We start from the raw sequence: 25,060 nt of genomic DNA, 5'->3' as shown, positions 1-25,060 counted from the left end.
GTGTGCACTGCTCCGAGTATGTGACGTCACTAAAAAATGGGATCATAGAGGAAGAAAAACGGAACGCACTCGTTGGGTGCGGAGCAGCTGCCCTAAACATGGCGGCAACCAGAGGAAGCGATTCCGGCTTCGGAGGCGACAGTACTGAAGACACGACGATGCTGGCCGTCCAAGCTGGCTCCGCCGCCATAGAGAATGTGCCGGCGACGAGCCAGGTTGTCCACGTAAAGGTTCCCTCGCGCCTCGAGGACAGCGAAGAGGACAGCGATTCCTCCAGTCCGCGCGATCTGTGGGATGCCGTGAAGATCGACTTAGCCCAGGCGGGCTCGGACTCCGACAGCGTCGTGAAGGATTCTCGAATCAGCCGCGCACCATCGGTAGACAGAGACAGTGTGCCCGTGGAGAGAATCCTGCCGCGAGTGAATTGCCCGGAGAGAATCGTAAGGAAGGATCGGTTGCTTTCGAGCTTGGAGAAAGCACCCGCTTGTCTGTCAACCTATCTTGGCATCACCCGCCCCCCTGACTCTTTTTCTTTTATAGATCCGGTGAAGGAAACATATTTGCCGTTGCAGACAGATCCATCCTGCCTTTTATCGTTTGCTGAAGCGTTAAGCACGACCTGATGTTGGTTGCGATTCGATTTTCATCGCCGATTTACAGACTTGGCTGCTTGCATAGTATTGTAACGGGCCAGCGTAAAGGTTCACCAGTTTACTAGTTCTGGGTATTTCACTAGTTCCGGCTGTTCGCCTAGTGTTATTCATAGAGGAAAACTGAAGGGCCAAAAGTTGTTCCGTAGCGCAGTGCACCTGTCACACAGTCTGATATTGTATCGTTTGAATCCGATCACGCAGGAGTGCGAACCTTAGTCGGCTCGCTTAGTTCTGCACTGCTTATCATAACTGCTTGTGTAGCGCGTTTATGAATAGATAGTTGGATGGGTATGAATGGACTGCTGGGGGCCTAGGTACTCAGCCAGCCAAGTAAACTGAACGACGTAGACAGCTCGGGCGAAGGTGCTGAGCAAAGAGTCAGTAAAGAGAATGAATCGGGTGTCTCAGCCTGTGCACTTCCATAGAAATTAACAAGGTGCTCCCCAAAGGAGCTCCCAAGAAGATTCCATAGCAGTTACCAGTGTGGTACCGTTTGAGTTCCCATGTGGATTGTCATAAGCGATTCCAAAAGAGCCACAGCAGTTACCGAAGTGGACTCCCTGGATGTTCCACAGCAGTTTTCAAAGCTGGTACAAAGTTGTTCCCATTGCTATCGTTCACTGTACAGCGTCATATGGGTGACAATGGGATCCGTAATTTTTTTTACTGCGAAAGCTATTGAAAGCTGTTGTACGAAGCCCTCCCGAGCGGATTCAGAACACAGACCACCAAGATCGTAAAGTAGACCCTCAACAACGTAGTGTAGACTGTCATCATTGTAGTGTACACTATCAGAATTGTAGCTTAGACTGTCAGCATTGGAGATCAGTCTCGTGGCTGGTCATGTGATGGTTGTGGATTCACAGTCACTTGTCACATGAGCACCACCACCTTGTGACCCTGCTCACATTGCGACCATTGTGGTAGCCCAGGTTGCTACGAAGCCTGTAGGCCTTAGACTTTGCTGCAGGTTTTCATCATTGGCAAAAAAAGAACAGGCAACAGCACATTGACGGATTTCACTGTGTTTAGTTTGTTCTGCTGCAGAGCATAAACACTTTGCAATATTTTGTACAGCAGATGGTTCTAGATGGAGTGGTGAGTATTGCCAGTGGTGTAGTTTAAGACTAAAAAACAAAGCTATGTGTAACCGTCGAGAATAAAATGGCAGCGATATCACACAGCCGCGACTTTTTACCGGTCTTGTATCATCATCATCATCATCAGCCTGACTACACCCACTGCAGGGCAAAGGCCTCTCCCATGTCTCTCCAATTAACCCTGTCCTTTGTCAGTTGCCGCCACTGTATCCTCGCAAACTTCTTAATCTCATCCGCCCACCTAACTTTCTGCCGTCCCCTGCTACGTTTGCACAGATGTTAATTGTATATGTTTTCATGTGAAGATAGCCATCAATCTGTGGACAAAAAAAATTTGTAGGTCGACGACGATGTAGCTCTGGGTTATGCAGAATTGAATTTAATGTACTTTCAGTGTCTGTATATATTTATATTTATCATGTATATATGTAAATAGATTTATTGTCAGTGTACTCCTCCCCCTGTCCTTTCTACTATCCCCTCCCATCTTTCTTTTTACTTCTACACTCTGCCTGCTATCCTTTATTTCCGCTGCCCCAGCTCAGGTGCTTCCAGCAGCGATAGCAGATGCCGGGGTGGAAAAAATTCTTTTATCTTCCATATTCAATGCAAAATAAAAAAACCACTACACACAAACACTTTCAGTGTAAATGAAATGCTCAGCTACAAAGCATGCAAAGTAGCAAAACTAGATTTTACTTAAGGCAGAGTGACTTTTAGTGCATTTGATTTTCACTTTGGTGCCGCGAAGACCGCGGTAAAGCTTTCCTGTTCACATTTTAAGTTAATGCATTTAGTACATTTTCAAGAGGCTTTGCTGTTATTTGCATTCATGGATCAGCTGATGTTTTATTCAATATCGATGCCTGTGCACAGCCACAAGAGGTCTTGTTTGTGAAGGGCTTCCAATTCTTTTGTTTTTACACCTAATCAATTGATTGAGTTATCACTGAAACATACTTTTGCACATGCCAGCATTGTAATTTCAGAGAGTAAATAAAGCACACCGACCGTTTTGGCACACATTTGGTGAACGATGCCTTATTTTCTCACTCATAAAGTTGTTGGGGCATGCATTGTTGAAATCAGTATGGCTTTGTAAAATAAGGTTCGATGCTTTCTTTTTTCTCCCTACAGGTTATCTGTGTCGACCTTAGTTCAGAAATGGAAGATATGCCTTTCATGTTCTCAGATGGGTAAGTTCTCACTTTCTGTGTTGCCTTTCTGCTGCTTATCAACTTTAACTTTAAACTCTCTGCATGTACTAGAGTATCTTCTTTTTATGTGCCTTGCATCTTCCTGCCTGATAAAAAAAGTATCATTTTACTGTTGAAAGCTCTACATTTATAATTCATGCTGCCGATGAGAGCCTTATTTGTGGTCATATGCACATAGAGCGAGCATGCGGTCAGACTAGGTTAAAATGTGAATAGTTGAACTCTCTTCCATGCATTCTGTGAAGCACAGTTAGAGCCGTGTTGAACTCTAGCATGCTTTCCAGAGGTGTCTCTAGGGTCAGCGGCCATGCCATGCAACACATCCTAATGGCCTAGCTCTGTACCTTTAGAGGGATAGTTCAATAACGCATCATGTAAAAAACCCATCCAGTGAATATGTTTGTGTTAATTTCTGCTAGCAGTAAAAAAAGCATATAATACTTTATCAGAAAAGGAACACTTTTTTCATTTCATTTTTCATTTTATTGTGTGGGAAAATGCCTGGATTGCTGCTGGGGAAGTTAACAGGGCAGATAAATTGGCGAGAAATTTCCAGAGATTATCTTAGATGTAAATTGTGTGTATTTATATGCATATGATTTACCCGCCGCGGTGGCTCAGTGGTTACGGCGCTCGGCTGCTGACCCAAAAGACGTGGGTTCAATCCCGGCTGCCATCCCGGCTGCGGCGGAAGGAGAAATTCTAGAGGCCCGTTTGCTGTGCGATGTCAGTGCACGTTAAAGAACCCCAGGTGGTCGAAATTTCCCGAGCCCTTCACTACGGCGTCCCTCATAGCCTGGGTTGCTTCGGGATGTTAAACCCCTATAAACCAATTAACCAAATATGCATATGATTACTCTGCTTGTTAATCTGACTAGAGTGAAGGGCAAGTGTGTTTTATTTACTGCTTGCAACATCTCAACACTGTACTCTAGTTAAATAAAAGACTAGCGCATAAAACTAGGACAAAGACAGAGAAGGAGACAGGACGAGCGCTAAACATCAACTAAAGGTTTACTACACCAAACATGTACTTAAAACACTTCAGTGGCACATGCGCACACTGCGTTACAAAAAACTAATCAAGAAGTGGCAAACTGTTTCGCAGATACATGGTTTCTTTCCTGGTCAGGGCCTAGTTTTATGCGCTAGTCTTTTATTTAACTATGTCAAACCAACTAGCCCAGCTTTCCGCCTTGACTGTACTCTATGCAGTCCACATCCCCTGCATCTCTGTAGTGACACCTTTGGCGCTGTCACTAATGCTTACCTCTCTTCATATCGTAACCGGCCCTCTTACTTTGGCTAGCGACCACAGTGGGTAATATTTCTCTAAACAGTGAGCTTACCAGATAATTCTTTAGCATAGTCTTGTGGACTCATTCTATCATCTACTATAACATTATTTTAGTTTGTTTTTCACAAGTCATGTGCACCTTCAGAAAAATATATGTAATCCCATGACCTCTTGTGTGCTTACTGACGAATCCTGGTGTTTCGACTTCACAATTGCAAATCATCGCAACATTTTGAACAGAATTTTGTGCATGCCTGCATGAAATTTCCGGAGCCCTTCACTACGGCGTCTCGCATAGCCCGAGTCGCTTTGGGACGTTAAACCCCCATAAAACCATGAAAAAAAATTAACAGTTGGCATTCAAAAACTAATTGGCTTTCATCATATTTTGGCCACCAATTGGATGTGTTCCAAATGAGCGTGGCTTAAACTGGGCATATTCTCTTGCTTTGAAAAACGTCTAACGTCGTCTTCTCACATCATTTTAGTTGAGTGGAAGCTCGCACCGCATTTAAATCAAACACGGCTATCTGTTGCAGCTTTCTAATGCCTAAATGTAAAAAGTAAGTATTTACTGCATGAGTTTTGTCATACTCACTTTTGCGCTACAACTATTGATGCAGTTGCTAGTGCATTTTTGGCCGAGATTATGTAACAGGAACTGTACAAGTCTGCGTGACTTGCACAGCCATCACCTATACATTTTGGCCTTCAACCAATCAATGTGGACTGATTAGACATGTCTACTAAGTGGGCACTTCTGAAATATGGGCCCATCGTAGACTATTTGGGAGGAACAAATTTTCTTTTAATACCGTATTTTTCGGTGTATAAGATGGAGCTTTTTTTTTTTTTTAATTCTTGCTGGTGGGTCCTATACAAGGGTGTTTATACACGAATTTTTCGATTTTTTTTTTGCAAGTTCAGAAATTACTTAGGTTCATGTTCAAGCTTTTTTCACCCTAAAAAATATGACTACAAATAACGCAGTTGTAACATGGTGAATACTTCAATACCGCAACTTTTTTAGGGGAACTTTATCATGAAACGGCAGGGATGATGACTTCCGGGATCACAAACACATGGCTGTTTTGGAGGCCCCAAGCAAAAGTAATGTGAAATGCCAAAAGAAGGTGACTATCGCACTTCTCGCCACTGTCGGGACAAGCCAAGAGAAGCCGGCGTTCTTTTTTAGTCACCCTTTGCAACTTTGCTCCGTGTACGTAGTACGTACGCAGTGTGAAGAGAATATTTCAGCCGTGTTGCCTCCAGAAATGGGCGAACTTTTTGATAATGCATCGGAAGATGAAGACTTCAAAGGTTTTAAGTAAAAATAAAATGTTGTTATGGACATAAGGAGAGTTCTTTCACTTTTCTTTCTTTTTTGCTAAAACATGGGCGGGTATGGCACAAGTGTTGCCTTTTTCGATCACTTAGCATTGCTTAAGAACTTCTCACAGGTACGGTGCATTTCGCGATGGTCGCGCAAGCGTGTTTAATTAAGCCTCACCAGCCTAACTGGGTAAATTGGGATGCGTCTTATACACAGATGCGTCTTATATACCAACTTTTTCATGACAGCCTGCATATATGTTATGTTAAATAGAATTCAGCGCAAAAAAACGGACAAGGGACGAAGTAAGGGACACAGAGACGTTCACGAGCGCTCTCCTGAACTGCATATATGGCGGGTGCGTCTTATACAAGGGTGGATATTAAACACTGGAAAATACGGTAAGAATGGAAGGTGATTTCTGAAAGGGCTCAGGTTATTGGGGAAGATTTGTTGGGGCAGAGAAGAAACTAATTTCAAACTCTAAAACCAAGTGTTGTGAAACTCAATGTCCTTTTCTTTTTTTTTTTTGCCCTCACGGTGTGCTGAAGTGTTCTTCTTTCTTGTCCAGGTCAAAGCACACCCCTCTGTTCATGATCAAGCGGGTGATTGAGCTGTTTGTGCATAACAAGCACAAGATTGACAAGCGGCATGAGTTTGCCCTTGTCGTATTCCATGAAGTGCCTCTTTGGGTGAGATGGATTGTTACTCACCTGACTCTCACGTCATCCTCATTGGTTATCAGTGAGATATGATACATATCATTGGTGTCATTTGACTGGAATGGGCCTTAAAAAAAACTTATTTTCAACACTTTTTCATATTTCTTTCAGTCTTTCGATGTCCTTTTAAGGTTGTTGCTTCATCCGCATGGCTTCTGTTGTATTTACTAACAATGAAGTGGCACTACTAGCCAGTTTTCTTACACAATAGGAGTGGAAGACATGCTCACTACCACATGGCCAAATATTTGTAATGGTGATGTACGGTAAGCCAAAGCCAACAGGCAGTAAGCCATTCAGGAACGCGTGATGATACGTCAGTAAACATAATGAAGATGTATTTAAGCTGAGGCACTAGGCGATAGGCCAGTGATAGCCGACAGGATGTATGATAGGCTGCTAGCAGTGCAAAGAAGAGAGGGAAAGGCAGAGATACAAAAAAATCCGAAGTTTCAACACTGCTTTTTTCGGGGCCTCTTTGAGGTCCTGTGTAGTAACCTTCCTTACCAAGGAAGCCTTCAATGTGGTGAAGCCACCATTTGTCATTCTGAAAGCTTCTTTACTGAGGGGCCCTCATTGAAGTCTTTTTCGGTGCTTCCTCAGTGTAAGACAGCTCAAAGCTACCCTCATACATCCTTTCATCACTCCTGGCCCTGGATGAGTGCTTCACCTCACTGCTGCCGCATGTGATGCTCGCTTGTTGCTGGCAGGTGATGAGACTTGAGCGTGGTGTGAGCGCAGCCCAAAGATAACAGCAGTGTGGACAAGGCAGCGTGGACAGACGTTGGCGTGACATTGTTGCTAGACTGCATCAAGCTCTACACTTGTCTGTGGCGATTTTTCACACTAAGTGAAAAAAATTGGAAGAAAGCATCCACGCGTCTGCATATTAACAGTTAAGTTTTAAAATTTCGTGGCCAACTTCCTTTTCTTTATTGATTAAAGGCATTCACATAAAACTTATGACACATGCCGTTCGACCCAGGCTTCCGGCATTCATTGCTTATGTGAAGACAAGTGCGGGGAGTTTTCAGAGTATGCTGGTTTCCTCCATCAATAATTTGTGGAAAAGAGGCCTCACATAAGATTAGGAACTGGTCAAAGGAAAGGAAGCTTTCAGAGTTTGGGCCATAATGTCTCAGCATTTCACTGCTGCAAAACACTGCAGGACCTGAGGGATGCCATTTTAGGCAGTAAATGTGAGTGCAGACATCAGCTGCTGTTTTAGCCTTATTGGCTGCCTTGCCCTTATGACAGTACTCATTGGCAGTTTACACATTGTGTTTACGCATTTAAGAACATACTAGTCTTCTTCTGCAAAGGAACCAAGATTTCTCACTACAACATTGGGTTTTCTTCTTTTTCTTTTCTTTTTTCCCTTTTGCACATTTTTGTTTTCATTCTTCAAACTCATCCTTCGGCATTGGCATCATGCTTGTTGTACTAATCTTCTCCTAGAAAAGTTTCTGCTTTACTTAATTATTGGCTTCAATTCTGCCCTATGAGAAAAACAGAGATGCCATTCGTTCGTAGTTTACCAAGCACAATTTGGCTGCCAGTTACTGCGGTCATTGCGGTGACTTCCAGTGAAGAGAGGCACTGAAAAGGCACTGTGTTGATGAAGTTATGCACATAGAGCTCCCCATCATCCACAAAATGTGTATTTAGCATATTATATTTTGTTCTGTCAGTGTTAAGATATACTAGCTTGGTTCGAAAGCATGCAGCTAGGTTGCCCTGTAGACATTGCTGCTAGCTAACCACATCAACATCGCTTCTTCGTTTTTTTTTTAGAAATGCTCTTCTACTTTTGTGTAGTGGTCTTCATGTATTAGAGCTGAATTTTTTGGCTGAAAAAGGTGTTCAGCTGTTTGATCTCAGTATAAGTTGGGTAGCTGCTGGTCATTTTATTTATTTATTTATAGATGCTCAGCATAGAAAAGGGCTAGCAAACTCATAATCAAACATGCTGAGTAAGATGCTTTCACTGGGCTCCCATTTTTCCCAATTTGTACTAACCTTTCAAAAATAATATAGTGATTTCCTCATGCCACATCATTAGTTACTTTCTATTGACCTAAGGTGGTTAAAACATAGTGGTATTTTTATCAGTATTTAGATGTTTCTATTGTGTATTGTCTTCTGCTTTTCAGATCAGGAATTTCACGAATGATCCAAAAGAAATCTCCAACTTCTTGGAGGACCTTAACGAGACAAGGCATTGTGAAAACTGTGGTATCCTTTTGTTGCGACTTTGTTATGGTCTTACATAACATTTGTTCACTGCCGTGAACACAGTTTAATGGCATTAGCCTGGAAACCATTCACAACCCACTAACTTTTCTATAATTCATTTCTCTAACCTGCATTGCTCTGGCATAAGAGTGTATTTATTTCTCGTGAAACATCTTTATACTGAATAACAAAGAGTAGACCTACATGTAATCAAAATAAATAGCTTTGCTGGTAAAAACTCTCTGCGTTGTATAACAGATTTCGAGAATACTTTTTTAAACCAAACACTCTCTTAAAGAGTTGGCGACATTGATTTTCCCACTTACTTGGAGTTAGTGTTGTCAGCCTCACTGCGTTAAGTCTGAGGTTCAGCATATTTAGACTAACATGATTAAAATTATTATGCAATGCACATTTTGTTCATACCTAATAATCTGCCTTCTCAAATAAAACTGTTCAACTGTTTTCATCTGGTATCGCTTCAACTTATAATGACACTAAATCTGAATGTGTGGCAGCAGCTTCAAAAAGAATGGTATGAATGAATTTAAGTCATTATGCACTTAATACCATTAAACATCCTTGTATGGCATGGTTAAATAAGGTTTGCATGAGGCTTACCATCTCAGGTGCCATTTATTATGTCAACTCCAAACAAATGTTTCTCTGCCTAAATACATATCCAGGCTTCAAGAAAACCATTTCATTTGTTTTCCAACACGAAAAACATGAATGGTTAATATTTTACTCGAGCATACAAAATTTCTTGCAAACTGTCTAAATAGTTGAAAAGTGTGATAATAAAACACCAAGATTTATGAAATCCATATCTCGGGGATCATGGAATCACTGTTTGCTTTGAAAATGCTCATGACGGAAGAAATTCAGAGAAAGAATACCTTAGGACTGATGGCAAAATCTTTTATCCATGAAAATGACAAAAGGTGTCCTACCAAGCTCATTTTTTTATGAGATATTTTTGCTGAGTTCATTAGTTATCATACAAAGACACCCTGTTTTCAATATAAAGGGTGCTAACTTTTCCCAAAATGAAGAAATCAGAGTTAAAGACACTGTCAGAAAAGGCTGTGAGTTCACAGTGTATTAAAGGTAAAGGGTCTCTGAAAAGGGTGTTTGAGTTTGGCTATAAAACACTTGCATCGTGTAGAGAACAGGCCACTGAGTGTTCGTGCCGTGTACAAGACCTCAGCAGCAAGCCGATAATTTATAATACATATTTAAAAATTCTGGCTTCTGTACCTAGCGGCGACCAGCGGTCATGTAGCACTCATTACGTCAGCAGCGGAGGGCTATCATTGGTTCGCCATGCCAACTCTTCAGACATCACGTAGCTACCATGACCACGACCACTCCGGCCGTCTAGTACACTGTAGAGGCTGGTCAGGAAGTACTTGTATTTGGGCGTGTAGGTTCATAACTTTTCAGGAGGACACAGGGGCGCAATAAAAGACACAGACATAGAAGTAGACAGGTAGACAGGGCTCGTCCCTGTCTACTTCTATGTCCGTGTCTTTTATTGCGCCCCTGTGTCCTCCTGGTCAGGAAGCTCTGGCGGAGGAATTCTGGTTCCTGTGCATTGACATAGGAACCTGCAGGAATGCAGTTCTTACGAGTCCGCATTTGCAGATTGCACCAGGAGTTACCTTTTGGAAATTGGGCTTCACGCAGTCTTTTTATGTGTTATTTAATTGTGCCTTAAGTAGGTAGAGTTCTAAAAGGGGCCATTCCTGAATTCAGTTAGCATTTGGGGAAACCCAAATATACATATGCTACCCTGGCCAAGTGGTGTCGCTACTGGTTTGAAGACAGCAAACAACGGGGCTTATACAAACAAATATTTGTAGCCACAGTGGAAAAAGAAAGTTGTTTCTGGTGAGTACACCTTTTTAACCCGGTTAAAAAAAAAAGAATACGCATTCATTGCAGGATCTGTTTATGGATGCCACACACAGTAATCTGGCTTTGTGGAATCTAGGGCCCCATTCCGGGGCCATTGTTTTTGTATATAATTTTCAGCACAGATATCTGGTTGGGTCCAGCAATGGAGATGAATCTAATGAGTGCTTCAGCTGTTTGAGTTTTTAATATATAAATTATTGCTGAAAAAAATTCCCTGCATAAAGAATGCACTGCCCCTGTTCCCGCATTCTCGCAAATTTTTGTATAAAAATTGTTTTCATTGTGCAAGTAAATACAGCATTTGCAACCATGTGTTCCTGTTTTTGATACAGTTTGGTGTGAGCGTTGAGTTTGTCAACAAATGCTCGGAAGCAATCTCCTGCAAATTATTTTCTGCATCTTCCTGTGAACTAAATGCGTCTACCTAGGCCCGATCAGTGAGAATTCTCATCACTATTCAGTACACCGTGAAAAATGTTTCAACGCCATATATGGCATCAAAATGGCTAACCCATAGTATTTGCTTGAAAGGTGCAGGCTAACAATGGAACTTGCCCTACATGTGGTATTTTCTGCTGCTGTGATGATGCGCCATTGCCGTTGGTGTTGTCATATAACAGTGAAACCGTCATTGATTGTCATTGCATGATTTTATGACCCTCGTTTGAGTGAGCGTCTTTCCCTGTTTTTCTGTGCTGTGCAAACCTCATTGATCCTTGACTAACCACCTTCCAGACCTGACCAGTCTATTTGATGCAATGTAAGTATCACAGTAAATAGCTCTGGTCAATTTCTTGATGAGGAAGAAACCATCACATGAGTAGACATAACATTCTGAGGCAAAATAGTGTATTGTACTGTCAGACGAGAACAGAATGCAAGCACTGGCTCCGAACAGAGAACGTCTTCTATCTCTTTTGCATTATTGTAGGGGACAGGTTGAGTAATCATGCTTCTGCAAGAGGGGTTACTGCAGGGTATGCATTCGTCAGTCAGTTACGAATAATGCCACGCTGTTCATTAAAAAAATAACGTGTAGGGGGTGTTTGTATTCGTGCCATGTAGTAATTGTGTTTACATGAAGCTCATGCCGTCAAGCTCCCGTTTCCTCTTGTTTAGTATTTTACACGTCTCATCTGCGCTCAAATTTACATACGGTCTGCGTCACCCTTGTGTAGAGCTTTACCCTGCAAAGAAATCGACACGCCTCTACAGCTGCTAGGTTATAGAGGCAACACTTTCTTGGAAGTGGAGCCCCATGCAAGATAGGTGGCCATGAGCAGTTTTCTCGAAAATTATAGGCTACTGTCTAGTTTCAGTTTTCATTTTCTGTTGCTCACTGCTCGAACATTCTACATATGTGTGGTGCAGTCTGTGCACTGCAATAAGTCGTTTCTTCTTAAGCTTGCGTTTACAGTGGGCTCCATAGGGAACGTGATGGGACGCTGTAAATTGTAAATTGTGGCATTTCACATCTTGAAGCAACATATGTGCTACGAGGGAGGCCGTAGTGGAGGGCTCCGCATTAGTTCAGACCACTTCGGGTTCTTTAACATGCTGATGGCATCACACAACACATGTTACAGGCGCCTTTTGCATTTCTCCTTGCAGCCACTGTGGCTGAGACTGAACCCGGCTCGTCTGGCTCGCTAGCTGAGCACTCTAACTACTGAGCCACCACAGTGGATACTGTGAAAGCGTGATCATATTATCGGAAGTTTAGCTCAACTGCAGTTCCTAAAAGACTAGGCTTGAATGAGTCAGTGGACATGAAGAATTGACTAGGAACAAAATGGTCATGAGTGAGAGTGAGCTTGCTGTGGAAAATTAATGAAGCGGCTTGAAAAAGCATATCTTCCGAAGTGGCACATTGCATGTGCAATCAACCTCACGGTGGTGTGTTTTGGCCGTTTCTTAGCTGATTTTTCACCTGGGCAGACATCTGTTGCTCATTGTCTGCTGAAGCCTGCTCTCTGAGATTTTAAAAAATCTGTTGGGCTTGATGGCTATAATGCACATTGTTAAATGTCGCATGTAAGGACACCTGCAATTCCCCATTGTTGCAATGTTGCTAGGCTAGAAGAACGTAAATGCAGAGTGATGAATTCTAGTGTGGCTTGAAATAAACAGATTCTCCTTACATTTAGCAGCTGCCTAGTCCTTGATGCATCTCTTTATGAGGACAGTCCATCTCGTTCTTTGCTTCGATGTATGCTGATGACCTCCAGCATATCATCCGGACAAGGAACAGCAGACTGCTGCTCTCTTAATATAGAGCTGTCACGGTTCCTGTAGCACATCAGTTAACCTTTAAGCAAGAACTATTTCGTTTTGAGTGCATTAGAATTTTTTGGTTTACTGCTCCTGCAAGTTTCTGTGGGTATCGACTTTAAATAGCAGAACAAGTAGTATGATAAAAGGAGTACCACGCCCATTTGGCATGCTGGTATCTTAACGCAGTAGCTAAACACCTTCAAATTCTCGTGGTCAGTGCTGCTGGTGATGATACCAGACCCTATTTTGCTCTGCCACCTGTGTGAACATGCGAATAAAGCACTGATTCACTATGGCCCATGAAAAGTGCAAATGCACCTGGCTCAAAATTGAAAAACAGTGGAATTCGAAAAATCAAATTTTTCCTGTCGTGGTTAACATCACTAACAATGTTATTTTTACCGACGTCAGTCAGTTGTCAGAAGCGAAAACTTTAGGTTTCTTGTTTGTAGTGATTGCATCATTTCTTCTTCATTTCTTATGCTTCAGCTCTAAGCTTCTCCGCTGTACAGTACGGTCCATTGTTAAAGGAAACATGTGATCGCGTGGCCTCCACGCTTCGCGAAGCCCTGTTGCCTAGATGCGGCAAGAATGGGCGGTGTGAGGTGGGTGCGCAGAAAGACCGGTAGCCATGCTTACTGTGCATGCGTCTTATGCCGTCAATTCTCGTACGTCCTGGGCGGCAGTGCTTCGCAAAGTGCAGAAGCCACACGATTGCATGTTCCCTTTTACAGTGGGCCGTACTGTACTTGTTTGTTACCTACTACTGTGGCTTAGAAACTACGACACTACAGCTGCGCACAAAATTGTAGGTTAAATTCCCAGTCGTGCAAGTGGTGTTCCAAAAGATGCAATGTGCAGATGCCTGTATTACTACATTTCAGTGTGTGGCAGTATACCTCAGGTGGCTGAAGCTAATCCAGAGCTGACCACTGCTATATGTCTTTTAGCCTGCTTTTAGATTTTGCATCTAAATGTGCCGCTTTTGTACTGCTTGTCCTCCTTAGTAAGTATGCACATTTAAAACGTCCAGTAGCGAGGGGTGTAAAGTGCGCCACACACCAACACACTCCCCATTGCTTCCTTAAAATACAGCCGACCGCTTCATCGAAAATATTTGGCTGCTGTTGCAGGGAGTTCTTTTACTGGCGCTTTTCTCGGCACATGCGGACGTCTATTTTGGGTTCTTGCTGTTGCCTGCAGAAGCGAGCATACCCACATCCCTGAAGTGGGCCGGGAGGTCGCCTTCCCGCCACCGTTCCTGGTTCGGATGATCCTCATCTATGGCCGGTCTAACAGTGTCCCCACGATCCACAGCAATCTTCAGGTGACAAGCGAAGCAAAACAAGCAAAGGCTGCACCGTGCATGAAACCAGATTTACCGAGGAGCTCATATATTCAGACCAACAACTTTAATTAAGTAGGGATGTACGGGTGGCAAATTTTCATGTTTTTTTTTTTAATTTCGCACGACAGTATACATGCGTCACTGCCTGGAATTTGCCTATGTTTGTTAAATAAATATTTCAGTTAGTTATCTAATGTTTTTTTCGCTTCGTGAGAGAAGAAAATTAGATTAATTATTGTTTACCAGGCTCAGGCAAACTTTTTGTGGCAATCCATGTTTACTAATGTCTGGTGCATCATTAAAAAGAGAGAACCAAAACTGAGTGTGCCTACTCCTTTAGAGAACTCATTCATGCAGACTAGTGGCTTGGAGCCACCGCGGTGGCTCAGTGGTTATGGCGCTCGGCTACTGACCCGAAAGGCGCGGGTTCGATCCTGGCCTCGGCAGTTGAATTTCGATGGAGGCAAAATTCTAGAAGCCCATGTACTGTGTGATGTCAGTGCACGTTAAAGAATTCCAGGTGGTCAAAATTTCTAGGGCCCTTCACTACGGTGTCCCTCGTAGCCTGAGTCGCTTTGGGACATTAAACCCCAATAAACCATAAACTAGACCAGTACCATGTCCATTTCCAGATCTTGTGTAGGAGTCATATTCCATAGTGTGTTTTGCTTTACCTTCTCGGACAGTATGTGTGTGCAATGCGAACTCGCTTTTTTTTTTTTTTTTTGCTGAGTTGAATGTGCTGTGTCTGGCAGTGCTCTTTTGTTTTGTTTCAGTCCATGTGCTTTTTCATGTTAGGTAGGGAATGCAGCAATTAACATTCCTCAAAACAATGAGCTTGGCAGCTTCTACTTCAACATGTTCATGCACACAGAGTTTATATTCCTGATTTTATTCTCAGTTTCAGGCATCATGTTCACCACCTGAAAAAAAAAAATAGGTGATTGCATAATGTGTCTAGTGCTTCTTAGAAAAATTCTGGGAATATCAGTGCTACACTATGCCTACAGAAAATTAAAAGTTGGTGCTTTTCATTGCAAAACAAACTGATAAGATTTTTTTTAGGCCTGCTGAGAGATTTTTTTCTCAACACAGATGCCAAGAATGGTGTATAAATGATGGTGTATAAATCTAGCTATAGTGTTCCAAAAGTATGTTCGATGGGCAGAGAAACCTAGCCTGTAGATGTCAATGAAGGAATGTAAATTATGGTAGATGTGATTCTAAGTTGCTAGCAGATAGTCTGTGGACTTTGTTTGGATCAAAACACTGCGGAGAGGTATTTGACCAAGCAGAAGGGGTGAATAGAGAGACATGCAAAATAAAACTTAGAGGAGTGGCTTTTTTTTTTTTGCATTCTTTGTGAGGGCAGTGCGTGAATATTAAGTGTACGTATTTTGCTTCTTAGTACAAGAAAAAAGAGACCTGGACATTTATTCCTGTTATGTAAAATGCAGCCTATTATGGTCACATTATTCGCACTTTGTTATCTTTGCAATTTGCATTCTGTTGCGCAAAGCTAAGCCAATTTGCACTGGGCCTGTTTGCGTGCAAAGCTGATGCTGCTCTCTTTCTACTGAACTGAAAATCATGAAAATCTGGTTCAGTTTACCAGCTATACATTTGGCGCTGACAGTTGCTTGGTTCATTCAGATCCTATAGGAAACCACTGCGAGCGCTGCTGTCTCCCGAGTAGAAAGTGAAGCTTGTACCACAGCAAACAGGGGTGGGGTTTTTCTCATTTAATCCTTTCTTCAGTAAAGGGTGTCATCTACCCTTGTTGCTACAGGAACTTGCTTTTCTCCGGTCAAGTTCAAAATACAATAGTAGCTTCCAAATCATTTTGAATGGAGCATAACAGCAGCAATACGACCTGGAATATTAAGCAGAGGAAACTGAAATTTGCAATTTCTTTTAGATCTGGCCCAGATGTGCTGGCACTATATGCAAAGAAGTTTTGTTTGCTGTTGTTAGGCTATTGTTAGTAGCCTTTGTGTAAGCCACTGTTTATGGCACTGTTTATGGACTAGCTTTTCAGGCCCTCTACACCACCCATGATTTTTCACATTTCTATAAAATTCTGCAAAAAGCTTTGCTCATACCTTGAGCTTGGTGCATGATGGCCTTAGTTGCCTATGTGCCATAAAACTCAACGCAACATAACACAGCTTCATCTGAGTTCATATAATCTTGGTGTTATTAATTGGCTGCAGCAAAGTCAGCTTAAATTAGTTAGTCTTAGGCACAGATCTTCTAGCAATCCTTAAAAAAAAAAAAAGAAACTTAGTGGCTATTAGTTTGTGACCACATTGCGCGGTCATCTACATTTAGTGTTTCTATTTGTTTAGCTTGCATCGTTATAACAGCATTGTTTGTGGTAATGCTGCAGTCATATCTGTGCTGCTACCATTGATGCTTTGCATCAAATGTATAAATATGTCCATGGGAAAGGCATTTTCTGGAAAAGTGCAACACCATTTCACTTATTCCATCCCAGGCTTCATGGGTTGTGGTCTTTGTTCAAGGTGATCGTACCTTGGGCTTGCAGGGATGTACACTTATCAGAGCATTTGCCAGTTCTAAGCTGGGAAACACCCTCATCTTTACTGGAGGTGTGCCTAGTAGTCCTCTTAGAGGCTGCAGTTCGACTAAATTATGGCTGAAGACCATCCCTCTTTGTTGCGAGTTTTACTGAAGCACCCATATAAGTGTATCTGATTTGTGGTGGCAGCTCACTGAGTGAGGGATTAGCAACAGAAAGCAGTTGGTGCCTTCGTGCTGCTAAAGCCCTGGCGTCCCGTGGTGGCAAAAAGGAAAGTGTCATCGTCAGAACAAAGCTCCCAGCTCATGCCTTTTTGCATGTGTGCAGTGGTAACATCTTGTTTACACGCAGAGATTTACTATACCATAAGCTTCCTCACTAGATACACTCCAGTTTTGACGAAGCAGTTAGCGTTTCGAGACAGTGCGAGTCTGGCCTGACATGACATGTCTGTGGGTGGGCTTAAAATAAGGTATGGATTCAGTAATAGAAATAAAGGCTGGATTTTTTCTTGACTTGCCTTTTCCTGTATTCAGATCCACTATGGGGTTGTGTGTGTGCATGTTACAGAGAATATCAAAAAGCGAAGTCATAACATAGCTTGCACAGTCATTGACTCCTGAGAGTGTATGCAATCTAGCAAAACGGGCTTAATTTTCAATTGCTGGTCATGGTATGTCTTCTATGCAAAGCAATCCAATGATTGTTATCTGCTAGAACAAAATTCAGATGGAATAGGTGCATCCATTTAAAGCACGTTGATCAACCTATATGTTTGGGCTCTGCATATATCCGAGTTAATGTTTTAAGTGATTTGGTTATATACTGATTGTTAGACAGCTGCCCCGAAGGAGTATAAATGAACACTCTTTAGTCAAATGTTTGCCTAGTCACACCTTGACATAGGCACTAAGTTACTGTCACGAGCACCCTGTAGCGTGGTTATGTTTAGTTTATGTCATTGAGGAAGTACAGAAGCGTTTAGGGAAAAAAACATTAGCCTAAAAAGCATTCGTAACATTTCATGAGAAAGGTGCAGTCAACCATGCTTTCCTTTCTCTTTTTTCCCTCTTCTTCTTCCAGACGCTCAAGCAGATGATGCAATTACTCTACTTCTTCCTCGACATCCTCTATGTGCACGAGCCCTTGTCTGAGGCGAACTGTTGTCAGGTAACTGCTTTCCACCGAATTCCACCTTGAGCTTTCCTTTTGGTCACTGTTCAAGTCCATTCGGAGTGCTTTTCCAGTTCCATTTCCTATTGTATAGAGTGAATAGGCAGCCACAGAAACCCAAAGGTCTTGGTTTTCTGTGGCCGCCCTCTACACTGTTGTCCCTTTGTGAAAACAGTGTAGCTTAGAGGGCGAGGTGGTAATGCATGTTAAACACAATAAGAGTGCACAAAAAAAAGGAAAGGCATGGCAGAGAAGGTGACAGACGTGCACTGAAAATCATTGCACATCTGTCACCCTACATGTAGTTGATGTTGTCTCGTAGTACACCATATCTTTTTGCTGTTTCCAGTTTCTCCACACATGCTTTTGTAGACCGTTTTGAGCATGATGACGTGCAACACTAGATTGGTGTCCAACCCGGTTGCTCCCCAAGTTAAAGCGCAATCAGTCGTGGGATGTCTTCTTTGGGTTCATTGTTTCCCGCAAAGATGTTGGACTGATGCCACTCCCTGTTCAGTTTATTGATTGATTTGGCCTCGCTCTCCCATCTGCCAGCCTTACTGATGAACTGAGTTTGATGCAGTGACTGCTTCCAGGGTATGCCCTTTTTGATGGTCAGAGTAGTTCACACATGGGACAGTTGCAGTAACATAAGCTCTAAATAGGCTGCCAAGTGTGTCAAAGTCTCATGACTATTGATTTTAGCCCTGTTAGAGATTACGCTGCAAATAGGTACTGCGGCAAAGCGGAAGGGCCCTGTCCGCATCGGGTACGGCAGTTGCTAGTTTGAATCTTATGCAGTGCTTTTAACTTCTATCTCTCATCGTACTTGCTTACAATTTTGTTCGGGTGTGGCATTCTTTGGTTCGGCCTCTGGGGCACTTAAAAGAGAAAACACCAAATTTTCGGTTTTTCATTCTTTTCTGCTGCATAAAGCATTTGCAAATGGATCGCCTAGTGGAATTTGCCTGTGCCAGGTGGATAATTTACAATTGAATTTTTTCTGTTATGTAGCTTTGATTTCACTCTCAACAACCAAACTGTACATGTGATGTCATTTCTACAGTACAGCCAGCTACAGCCAGAATAAATATTTCAACTACAGAGGTTCGAGAAAGCGGCACACCTTTCCTTCCTAGCTATGTAGTTGTGCTCAGGGGGTGTTGTTTACAGTTATTGCCTGGTTAAAGGTCCTCTCCACTTAGCAGGCTTCCCTTGAAAGGAGCAGGGACACATAATTGGCAGGTCCTGTTTTTCGCTGGCAACAATGCACAGGGCCTTTGGCAAACCAAAAACTGGAGAATATATGCTCCGGTGTGCTTTAAATAATTTGTTACAGCATCGTTTTTTACCTAGAGTTTGTTTCCAGTCGCCTCAGCTGTTCCCTGGCCGACAAGGTGAAGGGGTGGAATAGGGCTGTAATTCGATCAGTCTGTCTTACTGCGCTACTCCAGCTCAACCTCTGTTGCTACATTTTTTGCCATATTTTGTTTTACTGCGTTTGTACTATAGTCCTGCTTCCAAAAGCCGGAGTCTGTGTGTGTGTGCATGCAAAGCCGAAACCTTTCAGTCTGAGTGCAGTAAAAGTTCATCTCCCACCCTCCAAAAGTACCACCTCCACCCACCAGTAGCAGCCCACATAGCACCGGAACGAAAGAGTGACGGCAAAATCAAATTCAAGGTCCCAGTGGGAAGGCAGTCAATGTAGAAGAGAAATGTACAACAAATACTGCTGACGCAGATTTATGGCATCAAATCAAATGATCACCTGTGCATTTTTTTTTACTTATGATCACCTGTGCACTTTTTAGCGCTCTTGTGCTAAGACCTCCACTCACCAATTGTTTGGCTTCAGCGAACAGCTGCCTGCTTGACCTTGAAGCAACCTAGGTGGGCCACCCGAGTCATGTGACCTTGTGACGTCATCACAACGGGCCCACCGGATAGAGCAAACTGCCCATCATGGCAGGTGGCAGTTAAATTAACGATTGGTCGCAAGCTGTCGCTCGGAAAGAGCAACCTCGGTCGCACAAGCCCCACCGGTGGCAGCACCTGCGATCGCAGGGCAGTGGCGCACTGCTTAACCGCTGCACCACTGTGCCAGGAATGGCATAAGGACACGCAGCGACCTGTGTAAAGTACAGAACTGCCAATTCCGCATATATGTAGGCATTAACCCATTAACACTATCATGGCATACCTTTGATGGGGCAGTTTAAGTGCGCCGTGCAGTTTTAGTGCTAGCACTGCGGCCCGCAATTTTCCAAACTGTGTCAGGAAGCTGTTTGAGCCTCAAACTAACAAAAGGGAAAACCAAGTGCTAGCACATCTAATTCACATTGGGCCTAACCTTGGTAAATCATTCATCGTATTTTTACTTAATTCGTTGGCCTTTCAATAGCCGTGTTTGTCTAACTTTTTGCTCTGTTGATTATTTGCCCTCTGTGATGTATGTACGGCCACTGAACAGCCATCTCCCCCATTAATAAATGATGACGAAAGAAGAGGGAAAAAGTGCAGGTACTGGCTATCCACATCTAGGTCATGCACAGGTGTGTCCAACTGACCTGTGCTGGGGCCACTTGGCTCGGTCTGGGGCCTTTAGGGACGTTCTATGACCAGTCGCCGACCGATTACTCGGACTCGGTGGGACCCGAAAAATGGTCCGAATAATCGAACAGCCCGAAAATATGTGAACAACTGGCTTTCAAAACCACGAAAATCTCTGCTCCCCATGTTCTGCCAACAAGTGAAAATATTAGCCTCTATCTGAGTCATAGCCATGCTTTCGTCATGTCCTCACCCTATCACATCATTATACCAGACAGTGCGACACAGCTGCAGTCATGCCGCGAATGAATAAGCTCGCTGTGCGAAGCAAGAACAGTTAATTTGCATGAGGCAGTGACGTTCGCGAAGACCGAGAGGTAACACATGGTAAACTGTAACCTGTGGGCCTTTCTGGTGGCTGATTTATGTGCTACTCTGACAACACATTGGGAGGACTGCCACTGGCAGCATATTAAGGAGAATTCTGTTCTTTTTTGTTCTTTGTAGTATTTGTAAACTGTGTGTGAACTGTATGTAAATGTCTGAACTGTATTTACTGCTGAGAAATTTGGAGTTGAAAATGGAACATTTTTTTCCTGGCACACAGTTCAGTCTCATGATGTTGGCAATGACATGGGTACATTAGGGAGTGCCCGTGATCACTGGCTGAAAGTGGATGGCCATGCGATTTAGCCTTAGATATCGACAAACAAAAATGTACCTTATGCCATTGCAATTTAACCGTTGGGTGGCTCAGCGGTTATGGCATGCGGCTGCCAAGCTCAAGGTCGCGGGATCAAATCCAGGCTGCACTGGCCAAATTTAGATGGAGGCGAAATGCAAAAATGCCCCACTGGGGAAGTCCCGGTTATTCAAAACTATTCCGAAGGCATCCACTATGGCCTCTCTCATCAAACCACCACTACTACCATCATTGCAATGTGTTAGCAAAAGCGGCCTGTAGTGATCTGTCCTTTGTTTCAATTTTTAACCATTTGTACAAGTAACGTCATTGACACTAGAACACCACTTACTGTATTTAGATGACAAAGACCGACTTCATTTCATTGGATATCTACATTTAAGGCCATGTGGATGGTGAGTGGATGCTATGCAGGGGGAGTGAAGGTTGGCAGTGTAGCTCTTGCCATCGTTTCAAAGCGATGGCAAGTCGCCTGGAAATTTTTTCAGCATTTCTTTTCTTAGGTCAATAACTTCTGAAGTTCTGCTAGTTGGTGTGCCTCATTTTTTGCAAACAGCATGAGAAACTGAATCAGAAAAAGGCTGGACATGGTTCCTACTGGTACCTGGGGCTGTTGTTGTATCAACCACAACATGTGCATTTTAAAGTTTGCTGTGTATTCATTATATCTGTTTTGTTCTAATTTTCTCAATTTTATAACTGCAGTTACATAGTAAATGCATGCTTGGTAGTCAGTGCCGCCTCCCATCTTGGCTCATCTTCCACACTGTTCACCATAAGGAAACTAGGGTCAAACCTCAGTAATATGAACTTGGAGTGAAGCAATAATTTGTTCAGTTTTGTGCAGAGTGCAAATTAAGGGGAGCCTGGTTAGACATCCCTTAATACATGTGACATTGACAGTATCAAAATGCCATTAATGACATTGCATTACACTTTTTCTGCTTTAGGCCTGAACAAATCTGACGAGTTCAGTCAGCAACGCCTTCTTTTTTTTTCCCTCTACCTCGCTTCCTTTCTTTGGTGCAGGAGATCTTCAATGCCTTCATCGCGCTCGACGACTACCTCCAGTCGTACGTGTTCGAGGTGTCGCGCAATGCCACAAAGCTCCACAACTACATGGCCAAGTTGCTGGCACATCCTCTGCAGAGGCCACAGCAACATATGGCCCATTACAAACTCAAGGCCGACGAGAGCCCGAGCTGAGGTGGACACATCCTTCTCCGCCCGTCCCCGTCTCTCCCTGCGCCAGCCCTACATAATCCTATAAAGCCTGTACAAAAGAGTCAGTGCAGCGTCTACGACGAGTGCTCTTCGCCGCCAGCCGAACCCTCGGCCACTAAGACATCCACGAGCCGGGACGCCATTGACTGCCGCTTTTTTTTTTTGTCTGCTTGTGGCTGAGTTGCATGTCATCTACCCAAAATAATAGCGTGTCAGTTGATCTGACAGAGCCTTGAGAGATGTGTTTTTCATTGGAGTGCACTTTGCTTTTTAGTGACGCTGGTTCGTTGTCGAATCGTAGGTGAGTGCTATGTAGTGATGACACGGCATGTGCTTGTTTGGTCCTGTGTTTTTCTCGTCTACTTAAGAGGCTTTTGTATGCTGACTCGCAAATCAGTGTGCTCTGAGAGCTGTACTGTTGGCACTTATATTATATTTACTCGAATGTAAGCAGCCCACTTTTGGTTTTGTACTAGCGATATCAAGCAAGGGAGTGCATAAAGTGAATAAGAAATGCTATATATGCTGCGTCATGCAGTTTGATGCTATTTACATGAACAATGTCTAGAATATTTTTTATCGTGTAGTTTTGTTCAAAACAACATGCTTTGGACACTGAGACACAAATATGGCATGAAAAATATGAGAAAGGGTCGTTTTCATTGCTAGGCTTCTTCTAGGGCATTTTCATAATATTTTGCATTCTGTCATTGACATGAAGCCGCTGAAGGGCAGTTTTTTTATTTTTATGCGTGAACTTGTGGGATGCTTCAGGTCTTGGACCTAGGACATCATGCCTGTTGCCATATTATGGCTTAGTGTTGCTTTAAAGAAGGTGTCTAGATGCTTGCGTGACCCGCTCAAGTTAGCCACATCATGTTCTGGAAATGTTCCAAGCTCCTTGGCGAGTGTAGAATCTGTCTCTACTTTAGCTCACTGTTGAGCCTGAAGTGAGCACACTTCCAGGACTGACTTCAGCATTAAACGCTAAGTGCTCAGCTTTTTATCGGTGTTGTTGCTTGCTACTGAACGGTGCAGGAAGTTAGTGCTTTGCTTCTTGCAGATGGAGCATTTTTGTCGGCTGTCAAACACGCTTATTGTTGGCACATTATTGACCATTTTTTGGAAATTTTATTTTGCTGTATTTCGCTCAACTATACATTTCTGTTTGTCTTGCTGCAGTTTTGGACTGCCTGCACAGTCATAGTCTTCTCAAAAGAAGGGCTTTCAGCTGTGCAAGTTGGTTTGTGACAGATTTAGATGAAAACAGGACAGACATACACTTCACAGTGGAATAGGGAAAGAACATACAGACTACACCAGGCTCTGGTGGCACAAACTCCTGTGCATGGTTTCAGCATCTGTGCCTGGTGACGACAGGTGTCAGCATCTGTGCTAATGTCAACTGTTTGTCTTCGTTCTGTCCCATCCCTGTGTGCTTTTAGTGCTGTTTCCTTCAAACGCTATCTCCCAGTTCAGTTTGGTTCGACTCTTAACTCTGTTCATAATACTTAAGAGAGTTCCTGGCTTTGCTGGCTTGGATATTCATCAAGAGTACAACATGCTCATCAACTGTCACATAAGCTGTAACATGTTCCTTATATCTAGTGCATCAGCTGCTGTCACTTGCTTTGTTCAGCTGATATCAAGTGGTGAACACTTTCATTCAGGTAAAAGCTTGCCAGCATTTCCAAAGCGCAACTGTTTTTTGGTTTAGCTCGATGTGGTTGATGCCAGTGCATAGGCAACGCTGGTCTGCTCACTGAATGATTTGGCGCACCTTCTGAAAGTGTGCAATGTCATGGTTTAATCACTTGAGCAGCACGCTGTCCAGTACCTTACATTACCTCAAGGGTTGTGATCTCACATCAGAGATCCGAGAGCTGTGCCAGATGATGACACTCACCAAAGGTTAGTGCTGTGTGCAAATGGAGCACACTGGGTACGTGCACTGTTCGAAAACGTTGTAATTGTTGCGTCGAGCGCTATCCTACTCTTGGGAATGTAAAGATGGTATCCAAACTAGGATTGTGTACATAATAAATATGTTGGTATATTGCTGGGAAACTTTTCTAATAAAACGCACAATGTTTGGCCACAGTACTCGCCGTTTCTTAAACGCTTGCTCTCGAGCTCCTCACGTCTGCCTTCCTGTCTGCGAAGACAGCTTTGGCGTTCACCTGCTGAGACCGAGTGGAGGGGATCCAGGGGTCGAATCCCGGCTGCGGCTTACGCACTACGATTGAAACGAAATGCTGAAAGGTCCGTGTGCTAGCTGTGCGACCTCAAAGCATGGTAACGAACCCCACTCGATCGTAGCTTTCGGACAGATATGCACTGCATATCGGGAAGACCATCGTTAAGGAAGTGGAACACCATGTCGTCGGTGTGTGCGTGTAAATAGCCGCAGCAATATGGTGCAACAGCGTGCGCTTGTTTAAATCCCAGCGGTGCTCGCACGGTAAGTGAAGCACAGGCAATTTGCATGCGCATTGAGTTGGATGCGATGGCGCCTCTCAGGCACGCTTCGTCGCTCCCTCTCCCAAAGAAATAGTCGTTTGTGCGAAAATCGATATTGCACAATGACGCAAGCGCACCGCGCGCACGCGTTTCATATTCGCCGGCACGGAAGCGAATCCGCTTCTTTTAATCCCGCGCCCACAAGCCACTGTGAGGCGACGTCTTTTTTACAGCCAGTAGCTTAGGCGCTCAGGGAACGAGATGAGCAGAGAAACGACTCGGGCGTATGCGCTTCCGGTGCGCTGCGCT

At 43.4% G+C, this 25,060-nt stretch overlaps 1 protein-coding gene across 2 annotated transcripts; it reads left to right on the top strand.

Moving 5' to 3' along the window:
* The first annotated feature begins 61 nt into the window (after positions 1-61).
* Positions 62-24,391, top strand: LOC149365488 (BRISC and BRCA1-A complex member 1-like). 2 transcript variants are annotated; one of them, XM_089542972.1, is made up of 8 exons: positions 62-440; positions 2,891-2,949; positions 6,172-6,292; positions 8,476-8,557; positions 11,213-11,237; positions 13,955-14,078; positions 17,725-17,811; positions 22,097-24,391. In XM_089542972.1, the coding sequence occupies exons 1-8, from the start codon at positions 99-101 to the stop codon at positions 22,271-22,273; spliced, it is 1,017 nt and encodes a 338-aa protein (XP_089399098.1). In that variant the 5' UTR covers positions 62-98; the 3' UTR covers positions 22,274-24,391. The 2 variants fall into 2 exon arrangements, with proteins under 2 accessions (XP_089399098.1, XP_089399107.1); XM_089542981.1 differs by lacking the exon at positions 17,725-17,811.
* The last annotated feature ends 669 nt before the right edge of the window (positions 24,392-25,060 follow it).

The sequence above is a fragment of the Amblyomma mixtum genome, chromosome 1, assembly GCF_055824585.1.
Source record: "Amblyomma mixtum isolate Tamu chromosome 1, ASM5582458v1, whole genome shotgun sequence".
Classification (NCBI taxonomy): Eukaryota; Metazoa; Arthropoda; class Arachnida; order Ixodida; family Ixodidae; genus Amblyomma; species Amblyomma mixtum.
The sequence above is the reverse complement of the archived record's forward strand: the minus strand, read 5'-3'. Positions and strand labels throughout refer to the sequence as shown.

Coding starts and splice junctions, on each gene's coding strand:
- LOC149365488 (XM_089542972.1), top strand. CDS start 99: ATGGCGGCAACCAGAGGAAGCGATTCCGGCTTCGGAGGCGACAGTACT. Junction 8,558..11,212: donor AAGGCATTGTGAAAACTGTG/GTATCCTTTTGT, acceptor ACCACCTTCCAG/ACCTGACCAGTCTATTTGAT. Junction 11,238..13,954: donor ACCAGTCTATTTGATGCAAT/GTAAGTATCACA, acceptor TGTTGCCTGCAG/AAGCGAGCATACCCACATCC.